General features: G+C 39.0%; 1 protein-coding gene across 1 annotated transcript in view; it reads left to right on the top strand.

The window, feature by feature from the left end:
- Window positions 1-221: 221 nt before the first annotated feature.
- AcCoAS (acetyl coenzyme A synthase) overlaps window positions 222-19,869 on the top strand; it is a 43,452-nt gene continuing 23,804 nt past the window's right edge. The window contains exon 1 of the mRNA XM_083144640.1: window positions 222-632. Coding sequence (XP_083000766.1) covers window positions 307-632 — 326 coding nt within the window. The 5' untranslated portion in view covers window positions 222-306. The remainder of the gene's footprint in view (window positions 633-19,869) is intronic.

Consider the following 19,869-nt stretch of genomic DNA (forward strand, 5'->3'; position numbering starts at 1 on the left):
TTGTTGATAATGTAATTCCCTTTTTCAGTACTTGACGACAAAAATGTCTCTCTGAACAGCCGAGGTTCGAAGTTCTTAATTTGTAATGAATGATCAACATGTGTACGCGGATGTGGTTACAAAATAAGCCTGGACGGTGCGAGTGACTGACGCGTGCCCGCAACAGCTGGCAACGCCGCGTTCCCAGTGCCATCTGCTGGCTGAGCCTGAAACGTCATCTCGTGCGAGGTATTCAAGTAGTACGGCGGTGCGAATGGATCAGAGTATTCATTGGTGATAGTGCTGGTGCGTTAAGTGTCTCCCACGATGGAAAAACACGAAGCTGACGGGAATGTAAAGGAAGTGTACCTACCAGACCCTGGATTTTCGAAAAAGGCTTACGTGAAATCTATACAGGACTATGGGGCCCTGTACAAGAAATCAATCGATAATCCAGAGGAGTTCTGGCGTGAAATATCCACACAGTTCGCCTGGAAAACGCAACCCACGGATAAATTTTATTCGTATAACTTTGACATTAACAAAGGACCAATTTTTATAAAATGGATGGACGGAGCAACAACAAACATTTGCTACAATCTTCTCGACCGAAACGTCAAAAATGGAATGGGAGACAAGATTGCATTTTACTGGTGAGTCTTTTTAAATCTTTACACGGAATACCGCATAAATCGTTATCAGACGAACCTCTAAATATCAGTGTTTGGATGAAATCAAGAACGTTGTTGGAATGTTCACATTGTTGTTTTTCGTACATTGTAGATTGAAATATTACTGCGTACTGCTCCAGGCGTGGATTTTCGAAAGAGGGGGAGTTACGTATACTTTTATTTGTAGTCTGCTGTCATTTGTCGCCTTTTCCTGCCTTTGACGTTCAGTTTTAGGAATAGTGGGTCAAAGGGGAGTTTTGACCCCTTCTACATCCCTTTGGCACGCCACTGACTGCTCCGTCTTTTCTGTTCGATATTTTGCAAATTTAGGACAGAATGCGCGCAATTGGTCGCTGCTTTAGTAATTGGTTCGAAACGTTACCAGAACTCAATTAATTTTTATTGTTCATCTCTAGTGTTCAAACGTATAAGACATTTTAAATACTTCTCTCGCTCATGTTAGATTGTTATTGATTCTTGTTTAAACCCCTGAAACTTGACACCTATTACAGAGCAACCTTCATAATTTAACATTTAAACACGGTGATGGTAGTAGTTTAGCTTTCTGCACCGAACTGCGGACACCCCGAAAATTTCGACCATTCCGACCAGTTATATCGAGCGTAGTGCTTGTGTGTTTTGGCACCTACACTTTAATTCAAAAGGTCAAAGGTTCAATTCCCTTTGCTGTAAATATTTCCATGTTTTCGTTAACCTCGTTTTGAGAATTTCAGCGTAGCATGTAATAATAATAAATGCAAAATGCGCTATCTCGTTGTTTGGGATGTTAGTTTTTTAATATTTAAAACTGCACTTTTTAATTTATAATATGCACTGGAAACTCATAGTAATCACTACGGATTAACAGCGTGCCCAGAAAAAGGGGCGGGGTTTCGAGGATAGCTCATCTGCACAGTCTTCCTCTTCCAACGTACACCCAACGGCAAAAGAAACTGTAGGCGAATTGTCCATCACTATTTTCATTCAATCTGTTTTACACAATGTGTGATGATAATTGAATGAAAACGTCAATATGGAGAGGAGGAACTACTTAAGATGACCGGACTCCTCTCAGATTTTTTTCATATTTGGCATACTCACTAATTGAGGCCTCCTAATCACGAATCTGAAGTTAAAAGTTGTCGGAAACGTCTAGAGATTGCAAAATAAGCGAAAATGAGGCGTTAGATTTCAGAACGGAAACCGTCGATTTTCGCGAATTTTTGTTTCACAAGGAGATATATATATATATTCCTGATACTACCACGACACCAAATTTTAACTATGTTTGCCTAACCTAACCACACGTCAATGGTTCGTGGTGCTAGCGCTAATGGTTCGTGGGACTATCGTCAATGGTTCGCAATTATTTTGCAATTTCTAGATCCTGATAACTACAACGACACCAAATTTTTAACTAGGATTGCCTAACCTAACCGAAACTAACCTAACCACACGTCAATGGTTCGTGGGGCTAGCGTCAATGGTTCGCAATTATTTTGCAATTTCTAGACGTTTCCGACAAATTTTAACTTCAGATTCGTCATTAGCAGGCCTCAATTAGTAAGTATGTCAAATATGAAGAAAATCGGAGAGGGGGTCCGGTCATCTTAAGTCATACCTTCTTCGAGCACAATTTGCCTACTATTACCTTTGCCGTTGACTGTACCTGTTAATACCTAACTAAACATTTCTAGTTTTGAACTATAGATGCTTACTGGTGGACAATTGTAATATCGTCTCCGTATTACCGTAATTGATTTCTTTATAATCGGAAATTTATAAAGTCTTATTATCTCAACGATTTTCTCACAGACCCTCAATACCCCCCCCCCCCAACACTCTTCTGGACGTTTTTCACAAGGGCCCAATTTATGATAATTTTGGCTGAAATCCTTACACCCATCAAAAAACGAACTGAAACTCCCCAAATGGAAAGTTGTGGTTAAATCCCTGCTCACCATGGACGTCCAGAAAGGGGTGCCACAGCCTCCCTGAAAAACGAATGTTCACACCTAAAATATACATATTTCACACATAATTTCATTTCAGTCACAGTAATTTAAGTTAATAATTATAAGGGTGTTGAAGAAGCATGATAATTTCAGCCTGAAGCATGGTTTTTTTGAGGGGGCATCACCATTATGGGGAAAAATATGACTCCTGGAAAAAATACCTCTGCTTGCACCTCCCTGGAAAAATCCTATGCACGTCCATACTACTGACAACCAATCTTGTATTTATGACAAATTAAAACATCTCAGTAAATCTTGACCTGTTTTAATTGCATTGTGCGTATTTGCCAACATGTGTGTGTCAACAACGATCTCTGTTCATCTCTGACCCGAGAAATTTTGCAAACCTAATCACGAATGCAAGACGCAAGAGAATAATTAAAATGTCCATAATTACGGAACTTGCATCATTACAGCCATTATGATCGTCATCCTTGAGGCATAGGCCTACTGTTAGTTTTTGATCGATGTTAGCTATTGTTGGATGCGCGTTGGGATATCTCGAAAGTCGCTGGACTGAGCGAGTGCTAATATGCAGTGACGTAAACCCAAAATGTTCACAGGGTATGCGTTAAGCTTCATGACACTTTAGGCAGGAATCATGTTTCCATGAACTTTAAATTATGTTTCCGTTAAATATATGACTGAAATCATTTAACTTCTAGAAACATGTCATTGATGGTAGAATATATACCCATACTTGGCATAAAAGAGGTTTAGCGAAGGTATTGTTAAAATAAAAACATATGAAACAAGTAGTTTCATGATTGCATTTAAACATAAAAGCTACAGTAAATGAAAGTACGCATTGAAGCAAAAGATATACGCTATTGAGTAAGGATGAACAGAAGGTTATTACAGCCCTGCTAATATGGAAGTAACAGTTACTTTTTCGAGTAACGGTAACTTTAACTAGTCAGCTTTTGAAACTAGTAACTGCAAAAGTAAATTTTTCAAATATCCAGTAACAAAATTAAGCTACTTGCACAGTTATTATTCTTTACCTTTTCGTATGGAAGCGAATTTTCTGTCTTAGATTTCATTGATTGATTGTTTTTTTTACTTCGCTTTTCTGTAACTTTGGCTAATTGTGAGAATGAGGATGAGTGATGATTAGGGTGCGGATTTTTGCCTATTTGCCTTTTTATTCCATTGTATTAAAATAGAGGCTTTAATGATCAAAGGTAGTTTCATGGTGTTTCTAGTCCGTAAACGTATTTTTATAGTGCTTATAAATGCCTCTTTTGAGGGTTAGCCCCTATTTTACTTAGTCGTGCCTAAACATGCCTATTCTGCAATTTTTGGTCACTTTCTTACGCGCCTTTGGCTTTCTCTACATTGAAGAACGTAAGTCTTTGTTTATGTTGAACTGACTGAAGTCTGGAATTCGTCAGATTTGAGGCTCTCTAGAGATGTACAGTGCCTATTTTAATGTATTTTTTAATATTCGGCTGCCTTCTTTTAAATTACTATTTTAGTGCCTTTTTTCTTATTTTATAGCGTCTTTTAAGTGCCTATCATTTTGTTGCCTATTTGAGAGGTTTTTAGTGCCCATAAATTGCACTAGTGATGATATGATGAAACTGATGAATAGATACTCGCAAAGAACACCAGTCTCCATGCCGGGATTCGAACCTGGAACATCTGCCGTCATAGTGTGCTATGGTAACTACTCAGTCTTGGAGGTCTGCTAGGGAGACTTCAGACCGAAGCTACCCATTCAGTCTGTAAAAAAATGCATTGACTACACATTCGCGACAAACAGACCGAGGCAACACTATGTGCGCCATTGAGAAAACAACCTACTCTGTAGTAATATATTGATCGGGACACTGAGGGACAAGGTCCTCCAGCCTCCTCTCGCCACTCGCACTAGGCAACCATCTCTCTTGATATACTTTTGCGTAGATTGCTTATCATAGCTGTTATTTCGCCAAGAGCGGTAGTGTCCCGTTTAGGATTGGAATATGGAAGAGGATTCGAGTATTTGTAGGAAGAAGTTTCAAACCTTGGTGCCTATTAATAAAACCAAGGTGTGTATATATATGTTTGTGTTTCCTAAGATTATTGTACTTGAGGAATAAATATAATAAATGAAAATTATATACATAATATAACAAACAAAATCATATATATGTTTGACCAGTGTTTCCAAAATTTCTAAATTGATTTGTATATGTTAAGGATTTGTTTGGTGCTGATATTCAGCTTGAAAATCTTACGGAAATGTATAATAATAAATATAATAAAATACTAATTTGGAATATATGATATTATCTAGTAAATTTATTGAGTAATATAGGTCCTTAGACCTTATGCCTCCCAAAGGAACAGGAGTTGCAAGTATCTGGTCTTCCAGAAGTAGGACGTTCCAAAGGCTTCTTCTTATTTTGCTTTCAAGGAATTTAGGCTATCTTCTTCATTAAGAATAAATATAGAACATACCAAATTATAAGTCCTTAGACCTTGAGCCCCATAAAAGAATCAAATGAAATGGACTTCCAGAAGAGAAGGAAGTTCCAAGGGCTTCTTCTTCATTCCATAATGTTGTGGACATCTTCTTCATTCTTCTTAATGATTCTCATCATATCAAAGTTCACACTATACCAGTTCCAAAATTTCCATTTTTCACTTCGCTTCCATACATAGTCAAATCTTGATAGAACCACACTTAATTCCATACTATCAATCCGTTTTACAGGAACGTCAATGTCCTCACAATCGCTAATTAGTTTCCACCAATTACCCATACGACTTTGCAAGTCACTAGTTCTTTGAACTTGCACTGCCTCTTAAAGATTTTATATAGAACTTCCTTCGATTCAAGTTGGTTGGGCCCTCCTCATAATATCTTGGTTCATTTTGAGTCTGTCCATTTTCTTCGGTCTTCTGTTTTGACAATGGGATCTTCTTTTGCCTGATTCGGCTACTACTTCTTATTCCAACTTGTCGGATGGTACTTAATGTTGAAGTCTCATTTCCAGAACTAACTCGAGATGCTGATTTGTAGTTCATTTCTTCTAATGACGAAATTAGTCCAGCCAGTCTGTTAATCCTGCCGAAGGTCTTGATGCTGTGGATTTCCTGTGCCAGTGAGACCTCATCTAGACCCTGCCATAATCGTGGTATCAGACTATCAGAATACTTTTTACAGCTGACTATTGCATGTTCCGGTGTTCCTTTCACCCTACATGTTAAGCACTGATCATCATTGCTAAGATTAAATGTTCGAAGATAAGTCCTATATGGGCCATGACCCGTCATGAAATGGACCCCTACTTGGTTTGAAAAAGGAAAGTTTCATCCTATCCCGTACGTCCGGTATGTACTATCTAGTCTGGGCAGATTCTTGGAGTTGACTCCACTCTTCTTGCCAAGAGTTCCACAAGTGTTGTTTAATTTCTTGGATGGGATTGACCCGAGTTCCCAACAGGTCATGTGCCTTTTGTTTTAGTCCCTTTTTCCACCAGTAACAAGCGGCACTTTGTCGAACTTCAAAGTCTAAGGGGAGTACCCCAGCAACAGCTATTATCGAAGTCTTGGGTGTTGTACTAAACGCTCCGAGGATCCTTAACAGGACATTCCGTTGTACAGATCTGAGACTATATCTGCTATAATAGATCATCGAGACATCAAAAGGAAGTTTATATGCCGAGTTCCGCATATTCAAGATATCGTGTAGTAGGGTCTTCGCCTTAAAGGAAACCTCCTCTATATGTTGTCTCAATCTCAATTGAGCTTCCAGGGACACGCCAAGGTATTTAATTTTAGTAGATTTTTTAGTAGCTATTTTTGTACCCCTTATAATTGGGGATCTTAATAGCTTCCCTTTAAGTAAGATATGATAAGATTTTTCTTTAGCAACTTTCATTTTTGATGTCTTAGTCCAGTCTTCTACCAGACTTATGGCTCGGTTAGCTCTTCTTTCCAATTCAGTTCTACTGTTGGCGATAATCAGAATAAGTATGTCGTCTGCGTACGCTATCACATCAGCAACTTCCCTAGACTGATGTAATTCCATCAGCAGAGGCTCCAAAGTAAGGTTCCACAGGGTTGGGCCTAACACTGAGCCCTGCGGACAACCCTTGTTCGCATCCTTTGTTACGACCTTTTGTGATCCTTTACACTGTATGCTTCTATTGCCTAAATAATCCTTTATCAGGTTATAGAGAGGCCTGGTATACTATACTCTGTAGTAGTCCATATGACACATGTCGCTTATTACTTCTGTCTGAAAGCTGCTTATATTAATGGGTGGGATTATTGTTCGTTTTATGGTTATCGCCCAGTAATGCGCCCCGAACCGAGGATAACATTTCTTTTGGCTGCTTGCTATGAAATCAAATGGCTTAACGTAGACTACAGTACCGCAAGCGGCTTCCTGGAATTTCCATGGGAGAAATTCTGAGGTTCTAAAGAAAATTCGCTATCATGTCACTCTCGTCGTCCATGTATTCTTTGTAGAGGTAAAGCAAACAAAAATAGCAGTGAAATCTCAGTTTCACACCAGGACATTTCGCGACTTTGCACAATTCTCTCTGGAAAGATGCTTGGCGTATTGCACACGTCATTTCGAAACTGTGGCCGTGTCCGAAAGATGTAAGAATTTTTTTTTTCCCGAGTATGGTCTTGGAGTGCTGTCTTCAAGTCGTGGATTGTAAGTGAAGATCTTTCGAACTTCACTTCGACTGCAGCGCCAAATACGATCAGTAATTAAAACTGAGTACTAGTGGTTTTCCTCGCCATTTAAACACTTGTTTTTCACCATATAAATCACATAGCATTTTCAAATGCTCGTACAGTCAACGGCAAAGATAATGGTAAGCAAATTGTCCACCGCAATATTCATTATTTTTTATTCTACATCCTATGTTGTTTTAAGGAATGAAATATGTTGGTTCGAAGCAGGCATTGCCCTCTGCTTATTGACGTCATTATTTCAATTCATTTTCATCACATTGTGTAATACAGACCGAATGAAAATGGTGAGGGACAATTCGCCTACTGTTTCTTTTGCCGTTGGGTGTACACATACATTTCCACACATTAGAAGAACTATAACCAACAACTCGCTGGCCCATAACGTATATCTATCTACCTGTGCTGCTCGCTTCCTACCTCCGTGATTTTAAACAAATGAACGAGTGAGGAAACCAAGTGACCTAGTCACAAACCATCTGTGCTGCGAGCAGTGTACTTGCGTACTTCTGTTCTTGCCGCTTTCGAACTGTACTAGGTGACGTCACTTTCGCCAAGACCATACTTCAACTTTCGGACAGAGCCTGTATAGCGGGCGTCCAATTTCAGACGTCTCTGAGGGGGGGAGGGGAGTGATTGCTCACCGTCCATGCTGACAATTTTTATAGATTGCACTTCATGCCCGTACATTGTTAGTAAGTGTTCACTCCAAATGCGCATTTTTGTAAGGGGTATAGTAAACGTTGTAATTTATAGCTTAGGGTAGTTTTGTGTTTCGCATTCCCCTTTTACAAAATACTTCCACAATTTGTGATACACATAAAACACGTGTTCAATATTTATTAACAAATTAAAAGTTTCAGTTCTCGCGTGAGATTTCCACCATGAGCCATGGTTCTAAGAGTAGAAGGTTGGCTCATGGACATCGCGGGGGTTCCCCAGGGCCGCTGTGACGTCATCTGGTGAGCAACTGGAGAATTCGTCCGCTACATTTGTTAGCGATCCTTTGTCTCTTGATACCAAAAATACGTTTTTCTCTTTACTGAAAGCTTCCTTCACGGTGAAAATGTCTTGTACTGTGTTCGGGTGTAATAAATTCAACAGAAAGACTAAAGAAGGAGATATTTACTCAGAGATAACTTACGAAAACAATGGATTTCGCTTTGCTAGAGCCGACAATATTGACACTAACACAAGTATTTTTTCTGTGTTTTCTTCTTTCTCGAATGCATGGAAATAAAGTATTTAAATATGAAAATGCATGAAAATGCATTAAATATATGGTAGGTTTTTACAAATAGCCTACAGCGAAATGCATTAAAACAGTAGCCTACATACTCTGTTTTACACTGTGCCAGGGCCGGGCTGGGACTGCCAAGAGGGCGGTGGCAACTTTCATCAACAGGGCATCCAATTGTGAGAAATAGGGGTGGGGGGAGGGTGCCAAATGTGCGAATATGAGAGCGCACCGGGATTTTGCCCGGTGTCCCAGTCCGGCCTTGCACTGGGTCACCTAGTTTTTATCAGTTCTCAATTTACTAAATTGGTGCACAACCATAATATACAATGTTCAACGTAGGTAAAGATTTATTTTATCCATTTAGTTCACAAATATTTATGTATTTCCTCTTTTCAGAGCGAATCTGCTCTATTAACATTTCTGAAGAGTGTTTCATCAGGAACGGATTTATATACGAAAACTGTTAGATATGTAAATTTATACATTTAGTTATTTTATGGGCCTCTCCGATGGGGCATTGGTAGTGTCGTAGCCTTGTAATCAAGGAGTCCTGGGTTCGATATCCTGTGGCGGCACATACTGGTTCGGATCCCACATTAAACTGTACGTCCAGTCCCAATTAGCCTTACTGTTCATAAAGTGGACTTAAAACACCAACTCAATCAATTAGTTACTTTAATTAAAATGTGGAGTTAAATATAAACTTACAATTGTGAAAATGGCAATTTTCAATAAGCAAGCGGAAAACCTGCTAAATGAAATGTATAAGGCTTATATAGCATTAATCCTAATGCAAATTCAGTTACAAAATGTGCTTAGTTTTCTGTTGCTAAAACAATGGAATACCAAACCAGGCTTACGTGGCACGGTGGCATTCATTGTGTAATGCAAAATTTAAATAAAAAATATGCTTTACTTTTATTATCAAAACAATTCACTTACAAATTTGTTTTTATGTGCTGAGACGTTAATCTCCTCCTGTGATCCAAAGACAGATTTATTTTGAGTAAACTATGTTGAATACCATATGATGTAATGGGAGCATATTTAAAATATGCAATGGATTTCACCGTGAAAGTGTGAGCTTCTTTATTGTAGACAGGAATGTTAGAATAACGGATGCAGTAGCTATTGTCAAGATTTAAAATAAACAAGAGTACAGATGGATAAAGATTACAGGAAAACCTTTGGTATTTGGCTAGTCACGACGGTGAGGATGAGTAATGAATGATATGATGAAATTGATGAAGGGACACGCACAAAGAACACTCCTGCCCAGGGCGGGATTCGAACCCGGGACCTTTGGTGCCGTAGTCCGCTGTGCCCCTTCTGTGGTCCGATAAGAAGTGAACATGTACTAATAACATGAGTATGGGTCGAAAATGTTTGAAAATATGGAAATTACGTGTAAAAATTAACTAAAATATGTAAGACGTAAAAATATGGAAATTTGTATTTTCTGAGCTTACATACAACAATTCGCAAAAATAAAGCAAAATAACATTGATTTTAGCAATATACGAAGATATGTATTTACATATAAAGCCGTTCCCTGGTTCTTATGAAATCTTGCAACAGTTATTGAATTAAGTTCTGAAGCTTTAATGAAAAAATTCTCTCGGGGTTTCGACCAGGTGACTTGTGGAAAAGATTCCAAGCTTTCGAGAACTAACATCACTCGCATTGAGAGAATATTTTTGTCAGTTATTGAATTATTCACCTGCGAAAACGAGAAGACTCAAAACTGATGTAGTGTTATCCTTGGTACAACCCAGTGTTCCAAATAGAAATTCTTGGCTGGAAGGATCCTTGGTCAAATTTGGGGATAAGAAAGGGATTTGATTATTGTTGTTTTAAGTTCATTTTGTGCACAGAAAGACTAATCGAGACTGCAACTACAGTTTGTTTAAAGTGGGATCCGAACCACTGTGCCTCCACCGGGTATCGAACCCAGGACCTCCTTGATTACAAGGCGACTGCGTTACCACTACTCCATCGGGGAGGCAGGATCAATATGAAGCCAATGCAGCAGGTGGGAGAATGCTTACGCAAATTATATTAGTTCGGGGAGAGGGGGTGCTTTATGAAAATTTTCAGAACTGAGGGATATCATCCTCTCGTGTCTCCCTCCCCCCACCAACTTCGAGCACTGGTACTACCGAAATGTAATGGATGAAAGATGTTATCATTTATATTTTAATATTTAACATTTCCTTCTTCCACCCGAAGAACTGTATCTGGGGATGACTGCCGTAATAAAAACCTGTGCTCGACTATCAGTGAATAATATTTAACTTTTTGGCCGAGTCTGCTGCCACGCACGTGTCAGCAGTAAGAATAAGCTTCAAATTTGCTCCTGCCACGTAATTCGTCTGCTAAGAGGATGTTACAAATCTTAAGAACAGATTGAGACGAGAGAAATGCAAGTTTATGATTAGTGGGAATGAATGTACAGGTAATTTAGAACCTTTTTTTCCCCTTAGAAAGCATTTAGCGATATTATTTTAATGCTAACAGAACCTAACCTAACTACGAGAGCATTTATGTTTATTATTAGAAGAATGCTAATGGACATAATCTTAAAACATTTTTATGAAAGTAATCGCTACAAGTTCACAGTATGTGTTACAGACGTAATTGCATACATAGCATGATGAAACCACGATAAGACAAAGAACGAGTCTGCTGCCACGCGCATATATATATATATATTTGGAGGTTCCAGCAGAAAAAGAACGTGGCAGCAGACACTACCTAACTTTTTTTTACTATTGTTGAGAAACACAGACATGGCAATCTGCAGGATTTTTCCAAAGAGGGGCAAGAAAAGTATTTTTTCCAGGGGGAAAAACTAGTCATATTCCCCTATAATAGTGTTGCCCCTTCAAAAAACACGCATCATGCTCCTACAAAACCCTCACAAGCCTTAACATAATTCAATGTAACTGAAATTAAATTGTATGTGCGAAATATATATTTTAAGGATGTCATTCGTTTTCCAGAGTGTATCATGCTTCCCTTCCTCCCCCTCCGGACGTCCGTGGCAACGTTTATATTTTAGAAATATACATGGGGTTCAATTTAAATTTACGTGTCATCGGATAAGACATCATTTAGTAAACAGCAAGTAGTGCCTAGTGAGGTACGAGTAGGGATTCTGGGTTCGAATGCAGGGTAAAACGTTCCTATATCTTATCGTTGAGAAATATAGAAGAAAATACTAACAGCGACGGTGAAAATACAGAACTATAACAATATTCAAACATTTACAAGAAACAATGCGACTTTGCGTGCTAACTTGAAGCACAGGATAAAAAGCTATTAAATTAGCTACAGGTTTTATGCCGCGCTATCCACTCATACCTATGTTTTTTCATTCCCTCTTTTACTTACTTTGTGTCAAAGGACTGCCAGTCCTTTGAAGCCGTAAATAAGGTTTTCAAACTTTCCCCGAAAGAAAATGAACCCCCGCTATGTATTTCCTACCCTCTGGCTGCGACATTTGCTCACCAGATGACGTCATGCGCTGAAAGGAACGAAAGCCGTCCACGGGAAGAGCCTACCAGGTAGTCTTAGTATCATGGTCTCAGCAACTTGACTACGTAATCATAGTGTGTGAGAAAGTGCTTGGCAACACTGTAAATATTGGCAATAGCATTGTTTTGTGTCAAGTTATGGGAACAAGATAATTTTCGTATCATTTATGCACTGAAAGCGATTGTCCTTCTGAACCTACACATTTTGCAGAGCACAGCATAATTTATTACTGAAATATGTAACATATGGAGGCCTTTTCTTGCAAGTGTGCTGCATACGAACATGGACGTCCGGAAGGGAGCGGGGGAACTGCTATCCCCTGTAAAATGAAAGTCAGCCAAAAATTACACATCTCGCACACAAAAAAATAATTTGAGTCACAGTAATATATGTTAATTATTGCAAGGGCGTCGCAGGAACATAACTTCAAACTGAATGAATGTTTTTTGAGGGGACAATACTATTATTGGGGAAATGTGCCTCGTTTGGAAAAAATCCTGCGGATGTCCATGATTACCAATGATTAATATAATTTAACATAAACGATAAACATTATTTAAGTTTTACGAAGTTAGACTCACTCCGTGAATGTGAGAGAGTGTGTGTGTATTTCGCGGAAGAGACTATGTGATAATAACGAATAAACGTAACTACTGGATTTTTATTTTAAGTCCATTTTCTGTCGCTTTAGGCCAATTGCAAATATGAGGATGAATGATGATAAGGGGGAACAAAATGGAACACCCAAGCCAGGAACATTCGTTAAGAGATAACACCGTTGAAAGCGCTGTCCCGGGGTGGCTAAATGTAATTGCTACATATTAATGTATCCCTCTTGTCACGGTCCCCTATCGATCGTTTTGAAGTCCCTTCTCTCATTCAGCATCACCTCATGCAAGTAAAAGGTCACGTGAATTTACACGCAATACTCTGTAGCAGAAAATCGCAACCCAAATGTGAAACGACCAAAACTGAACTCCTTGAATGAGACTTGTTAGGTTTGCCTTTGTGGTGTCATTCGAAACCTTTGTGTACTTCACTCAGTGGCGTGGCGTGGGATTTTTAAAAGTCTTACCGGTTATCAGTAGGACATTTAAGGATGGAGCCGTAAGACTTGGGCTCCCCCCCCCCCCATGTCTTCCAAGTAGTTCGTATAATATTATTCTGGTACGACTGCAATTCAATACTAGATTTTGGTAAAGTTATTAATCAGGAAAAAAAATGTTGACGTAAGCTCTGAAGTGATATCGCAAACATTGGTTATTGACACAATAAACATTAGGCTAATAAAGAAATACGTAATTTGATACTTACAGAAACATCGAAGTAATTAACACCGCTTGTTAATTAATTGACAATGCCCGAAAACAACACAAAGACGAAAGACACCACTCACAAAACTCGCACTGCACAGTCCCTCCCGTCAACCGTTGTTTACTTTTGTAACATGTGAAGCACCCTCCTTGCCCCCTCCCCTCTCAGCATCGGCACTTCCCCAATAGCCAATATTTCCTTCGGAGTTCGGAACCTTACACTGCAAGAAGTCCAGTTCTACTACTGTTGCAATCTTAGTTCTTTTGAAACCAGATTTGCCCAAATCGCGAAACTTTTCGTTTCAAATAAGACGTATGTAGAGTAGATGTAGTCTTCATCTGTTTTCTAACTACTCCCACTCCCATGTTTCGCTAAATCCACAGAAATATCATTTCTGACACCACTATTATTTTGTATATTTTACGTTCCTTGCTACCTTTAAGTCTTTCGCTTTATAGGATAATCGTAATCGTGACTATGAGGATGCATGGTGAATTATTGAAATAAATTATTATTTTGTGTATGTAATTAATTTTTATAATTATGTAAGTAAAAGAATAACAACAAACTTTGAAATAACCATTTCTTGCTGAGGATTCGAACCTGCGATACCTGACTCTTCAGAGCATGCTAAGATAACAATCGGGAAATTATGCTTCTTAAGTAATGTTTTCACCGAAAAATATTGCTGCTACCTCAAAAACATTGATTCAATCCGAAATTATCGCATTCCTGCGACAACGTATGTCAATCTCAATCGGCCCTTTCAACAATTATCACAAATTCCTGTAATCGCAATAATATTATATGTGTGAAATATAGAATTTTAGGTTGACATTTTTAGAAGGACAGCGGACCCTTTGACCATCCCCATCCCTCTACTATCCTTCTCGCCCATGATGTCTAAGAAGGACAAGGAGGACTTTCGTAATCGCTGATATTTAGTGTAAATACAAAATATCACTTGGTAGTTTGCTTTCCCCAGTGTGAGTGGACACCTTCAGAGTAAGATAGCCCCGATTAGGCGACTTAGCTCTTTTCTGTCAATTAAATATGGCAACACTGATCTGTATCCGGTAAGGATCACCGAAAACTGTGGCGGCTAAACAGACTCGCCTCCTCTTCCCGCCGTAACAGTCTTTGCCGCTACGCGAAGTCTTCCTTGCGTGAGCTCAGGGCCCTTTCCTCATGTTGCCTGAGGAAGGTACTGGATCAGTCCTCCTCTTCGCTTTTGCTCGTGTCAGAAAAAATGTCAGTTTGCAATATTTACTTTACGACAATATTACCAGTTTATGTATGTAATAATATTTTAAGACAGGTTCTTTATTTCTTTATATTTTGTTGTTACCTACGGTAACAGCGGTTACATGCACGCCACGCCTCTGACTTCACTACTGTAAACAGGTTAGATACGGACGGTATGCAGTTCGTGCAGTATACCACATTCTCGTTTCTATTTTTGTGTTCCGAGATCAAGGCCAGACAAACGTGGACATGGACGTCCGGAAGGGGGGAGGGGGCGAGGGGCCACGCCCCCTGGAAAAAGAAAGTAAACTAAAAATTACATATTTCACGCATATAATTTCATTAGTCACAGTAAGCTGTTAAGATATGTTAATTATTGCAAGGGCTTTGCAGGGACATGACTTCAAGCTGAAGCATTGTTTTTTTGAGGGGACAATACCATTATGGAGAGAAATATGAATAGTTTGCTCCTTCCCTGGATAAGAAAAATATTTGCTTACCCCGCACTAGGAAAAACCCTGCGGACGTACGTACATAAAAGATAAACTTCAGATCTTTGGGACGCATAACTGGAACAAATACTGCACATACGTTTTTATTCTTACCCACACGAATCTTCATGGAAAATTCTTAACCGGGGGAGGAACTTGGTCTAGTTTGAGGATGGCTGACGGGATGCTTCTATGGATCAACATGGAGACAGTGCAGTCTGTGGGGATACCTGTGCAAACTACCCTAGCCAGGGGATGGTTTGTTAATTTTCATAACTAGGGGATAGCATCCCCCAACGTCCCCCCTGTTTAGATCACTGTCTTCCGTAATATATTGTTATTTGCAGTGGCGTGGCATTTTCAAAAGTGTTAACGGCTATCAGTACGACATTTATGCCTGCTAGACGTTATCACCCCCCTCCCCCCGGTAAAGAAAACATGTTTTCGAGCTAGATATTTGTTCTTGTTTTGCAATCAGCACAGTGATTTAGCCTCAAACACTCCTAGAATGAGCTACCACTCATGAGACAGTTACCACGAAAATCCAATGAATATGATTGATTGATTGATTGATTGATTTGGTGTTTTAAGTCCACTATATGCACAGTAAGGCTAATCGGAACTGGACCTACAGTTTAAAGTGGGATCCGAACCACTATGTGCCTCCACCGAGAATCGAACCCGGGGAAAATCCTTTGTGGAAGTTAAGCCCAGTTCTACGCACTACTGTTGCCAACTTAGTATTTTGGAGGAAGGTTTGTCCAAACCACGAATCACACCAAGGAACTATATTTTCGTCTCAGTTGTAGTTCAATCCAGCCTTGGCTCTGCAGTCTACCTCTAGTTGTTTCACAGAAATTGTATTCCTAATTTAGGCGGAATTTAGCTCTTTTCTGCCAATCCGATGTGACAATACTGGCTGATCCGGTAGGTCTGAACGGCAACAGGGTCCCTTAACAGGCATATGAATAACCCCATAGCTACATCGCCTTGAATAACGTAGTGTGGAAAACGACCCAAGAAACTGGTTCCCCGAGACGATGACAAGTAGATGGCAGTGCGATCGACCCAGGTGCTAATTTTGTTATGAAAGTAATGCGGCTTAGTTAGTTTTTGGAATATATTGTGTAGATTTGTTTCTCTAGAAAGGCGGTAAGTGAATTGATGGAAACAGTTATATTTGTGGAGTGATTTGCAGTCACGAAATGGCATTAATTTACACAGAAAAGTAACATAATTACGTTTTATGTGCAACGCAACACGAGCATCAACATATCGCATGTGAGGCTGGACGTCAAACGTTGGATTGTGTACACAAGTTTATTTTTGTATACTAATAAAATTGAAATAGTGTCATGAAGGAGAAAAAATGTTTCGTGGCGTACATATTATGAAGTCATTTTCCCGAAATGCAGATATTCGAAAGAATTTAATTTCATATTCCATGAAGTTCAAATAGCCGATTACATACATGCCTTCCCCAAAATTCTGTGGGTACCGTGAGGTTTTCTTTAAGCGAGGGAATGGACAAACTTTAATTAAATGTCAAACTGTTCTTTGGCTTTTTCGCACTTGATCCACACATTTCTCTGCATTTTCTCTTTCCAGGAACAGTTTTTTGGCAGATTTGGAAACTTCGTAGGCACTGCATCCTTTGTTAATAATATCCTCCCCCTTGGCAACCTTACCTCCTTACCATTTATTACGTGAACATAATCTCTGATAATGTATTGTTCATCGAAATGCAATTCACAAACACCAGCTGTGTCATAGAGTTCCTTGTCAGGTCTGGGAATTGCACGATTCCAATTCTTTTTGTTTGGGAACACTATATACAGAAATACCATTTTCTTTACTTGAACGATATCCACTAGAACAACCAGGCACAAAACAGTGGTGACAGTTTCCAGACATGGTGAAAATATAACTCAACCAACGCGTTGTTTACATTTTTCCAGTAAGCGGGAAACGAAAAGTGTCATATTTCACGCTTGCGAGTTTTTGGGCGGCAAGTTGGACAACACGCGAGTGGATGTTAAACAATCTTTGAAAAATAAACGAGTATTGTCTGTGTGAATTTCCATAAAAATAATATTTGTGACAATGACAATATTAATGAACCTTTCAGGATAATGCATACACAATACTAATTCTCGCAGCAATTGTCATGTTACGTGTTACAATCCATACCTATGTTTTCTTCCGTATTGTTAATAAAAATACTCAAGGACAGGTCATGATCGACGGTTCATAATATTCTTTAATATTTTCGCGACTACTGTACCAAATATCGTAACAATTTTCTGATACAAAGAAATGTTACAAGGCAAAGACCCCATTTACTTCCATTATAAGCAGTCGAACACCAAGCACCGGGGTCAACACCAGCGCCTCTAGCGGATCATTTTCGAGTGGAACCAGCGAGAGAGGGCAGAACCATGCCGTTTTCCACACTACGTTATTCTAGGCGCTGTACCCATAGCACACTATGCCCCAAAGTCCTTCCCCGCTCTTTCCTTGCATTGGCGCCTTCTTCTCCCTTGTTGCCTCTTCAGGGTAGCGGAACGGCCTCCCTCTTCGCTTCTGTCGGCTGCAGACAAAATGTCCTAGGCAACATCTACTCGACGGCAACTGTGTTCATTAACGTATTTAACAATGTTGTCATTTTATTGAAACAACTTTTTAATTCTTTACATTTTGCTGTTACCTGCGGTAACACCGGCTACATGCACGCCACGCCTCTGGTTATTTTAATTTCACTTTATGCACAGATTTTGTAACCGGAACTGAACCCACAGTTTGAAGTGGGATCCGAACCACTGTGCGATGTGCCTCCACCGGGTATGGAACCCGGGATCTCTTGATTACAAGGCGACGACGCCATCGGGGATGTCCCATCAGTAATATACGTATGTGTGTGCGCGTTTGTGTTTAGTATACATGCCCGTATTTTTCATATTCATAGTTTTTTAAAATTCATTTGTACTGGATTTTAAAAATATCAAAAAATATAATCAAATGTTTTGAAGCTTCTGATTATATGTATTTAATACGGTAACTTTGAGCTTTTGATTTAAGCCCACTTTATGTACACGTAGGCTAATCGGGACTGAATATACAATTTAAAGTGGAATCAGAACCACTACATGCCTCCACGGGGTATTGAACCCGAGACCTGTTGGTTGCAATGCGAGGACGTTACCACTATGCACCGGGAGGCCCTAATAAGTAACTGTGGGAAAATCGAAAATTTACATTTCGTTATTGTGATCGTAAATGAGACTACGAGAAAGTGGTTTGTATTTAAAGGGGTGTAAGGGTAAATTTAGAGCCAAATTTCCATAAATTAGGCCTTGTGAAATATTTTAGAGGATGTTGAGCAAATTTTGGGAACGTGTTGGGGGTGTGTGGATAAATCACTGCTTCAGAGATGCTTCTATGGTTTAACATGGTGACAATGAGACAACTGGAAGGATTCTTTGCAAAATTTTGCCACCATCCCCCCCTCCCACTCTCTTCCAGCAATGCACCAAGATCAATATCGCCTCTACTGCATATAACATCTCTTTTATCAGGCAGGATAAACACTAAACTGATTAGAAATTTTCTCTTATCTTCATTATCGAAATAGTCAGGGACTTTTTTGTTATCTTATATACAAACAATTTTTTGAGAGTTGTAGACAAGTCTGATATTTACCTCAGTGAAGGGTTCTCACAGTGCCTCTTTACTTAACTTGTGAAAAAAACAACCTTCATAGCTTCGAGTACCTCCCCTATGAAGAAATAATTCCATACCCATACAGGCCTCTGAAAAGGAATATAAAAAAACCAATCAAACTAAGGGACTCTTTTTTATGGTAAGTGAGAGTCGGGTGGTGGACAATCCAATTCATAATTATGATGTGAGATTAATCCACGAAAATATTCAAACACGATTATTACGGCAAGCCAAGTTAGGGATACCACCTTGTAATGGAAATGATATCTTACTACTGCATTTGAACATTAGATCCATTAGAAATAAATTAGATGAACTAGAAATATTAATGGGGGGAATAAATAACTGTATTTTAAGCATAAACGAACACTGGCTACGGGATGAAGAATTGCAAATATATGTACCTCCAGGTTTCAGGTTAATTACTGGCTATTGCAGATCAAATATGAATCATGGTGGTGTATCACTATATATCAGCGACAACCTAGATACCAGCTTTAAAATCTTAGATGTTAGTCAGTTTTGCATAGAATGGTGTTTTGAAGTGGCTGCTATGTCACTGCCAAATTTAAGAACAATTGTTATCTCAGTGTACAGAGCACCTGAAAGTAATGTAGAATTTTTTATCGAGTGTGTGCAAAATATTATTTCGTACCTAGACAAAAACTTTAACAAACATAAAATAATTATTCTTGGAGACATCAATTTTGACATTCGAAACAGTACCCCTAAGCAAATACATCTTCTAAATATTTTAAAATCTTTCAACTATTACTGCGCAAACAATAGGCCAACAAGACTAGACTCTTGTCTAGATAACATTTTAACAAACCTAGATAAATACTGCTATGAGATAGGGATATTCAATACATTTTATTTAACGGACCACAAAGGCTTATGGTTAAAATTGAACAATAATATACCTCTGAATACTATACATAAACAAATTAAATCTGTTA

Source organism: Lepisma saccharinum, chromosome 23 (assembly GCF_977018435.1).
Source record: "Lepisma saccharinum chromosome 23, izLepSacc3.1, whole genome shotgun sequence".
In the NCBI taxonomy this organism is placed as follows: Eukaryota; Metazoa; Arthropoda; class Insecta; order Zygentoma; family Lepismatidae; genus Lepisma; species Lepisma saccharinum.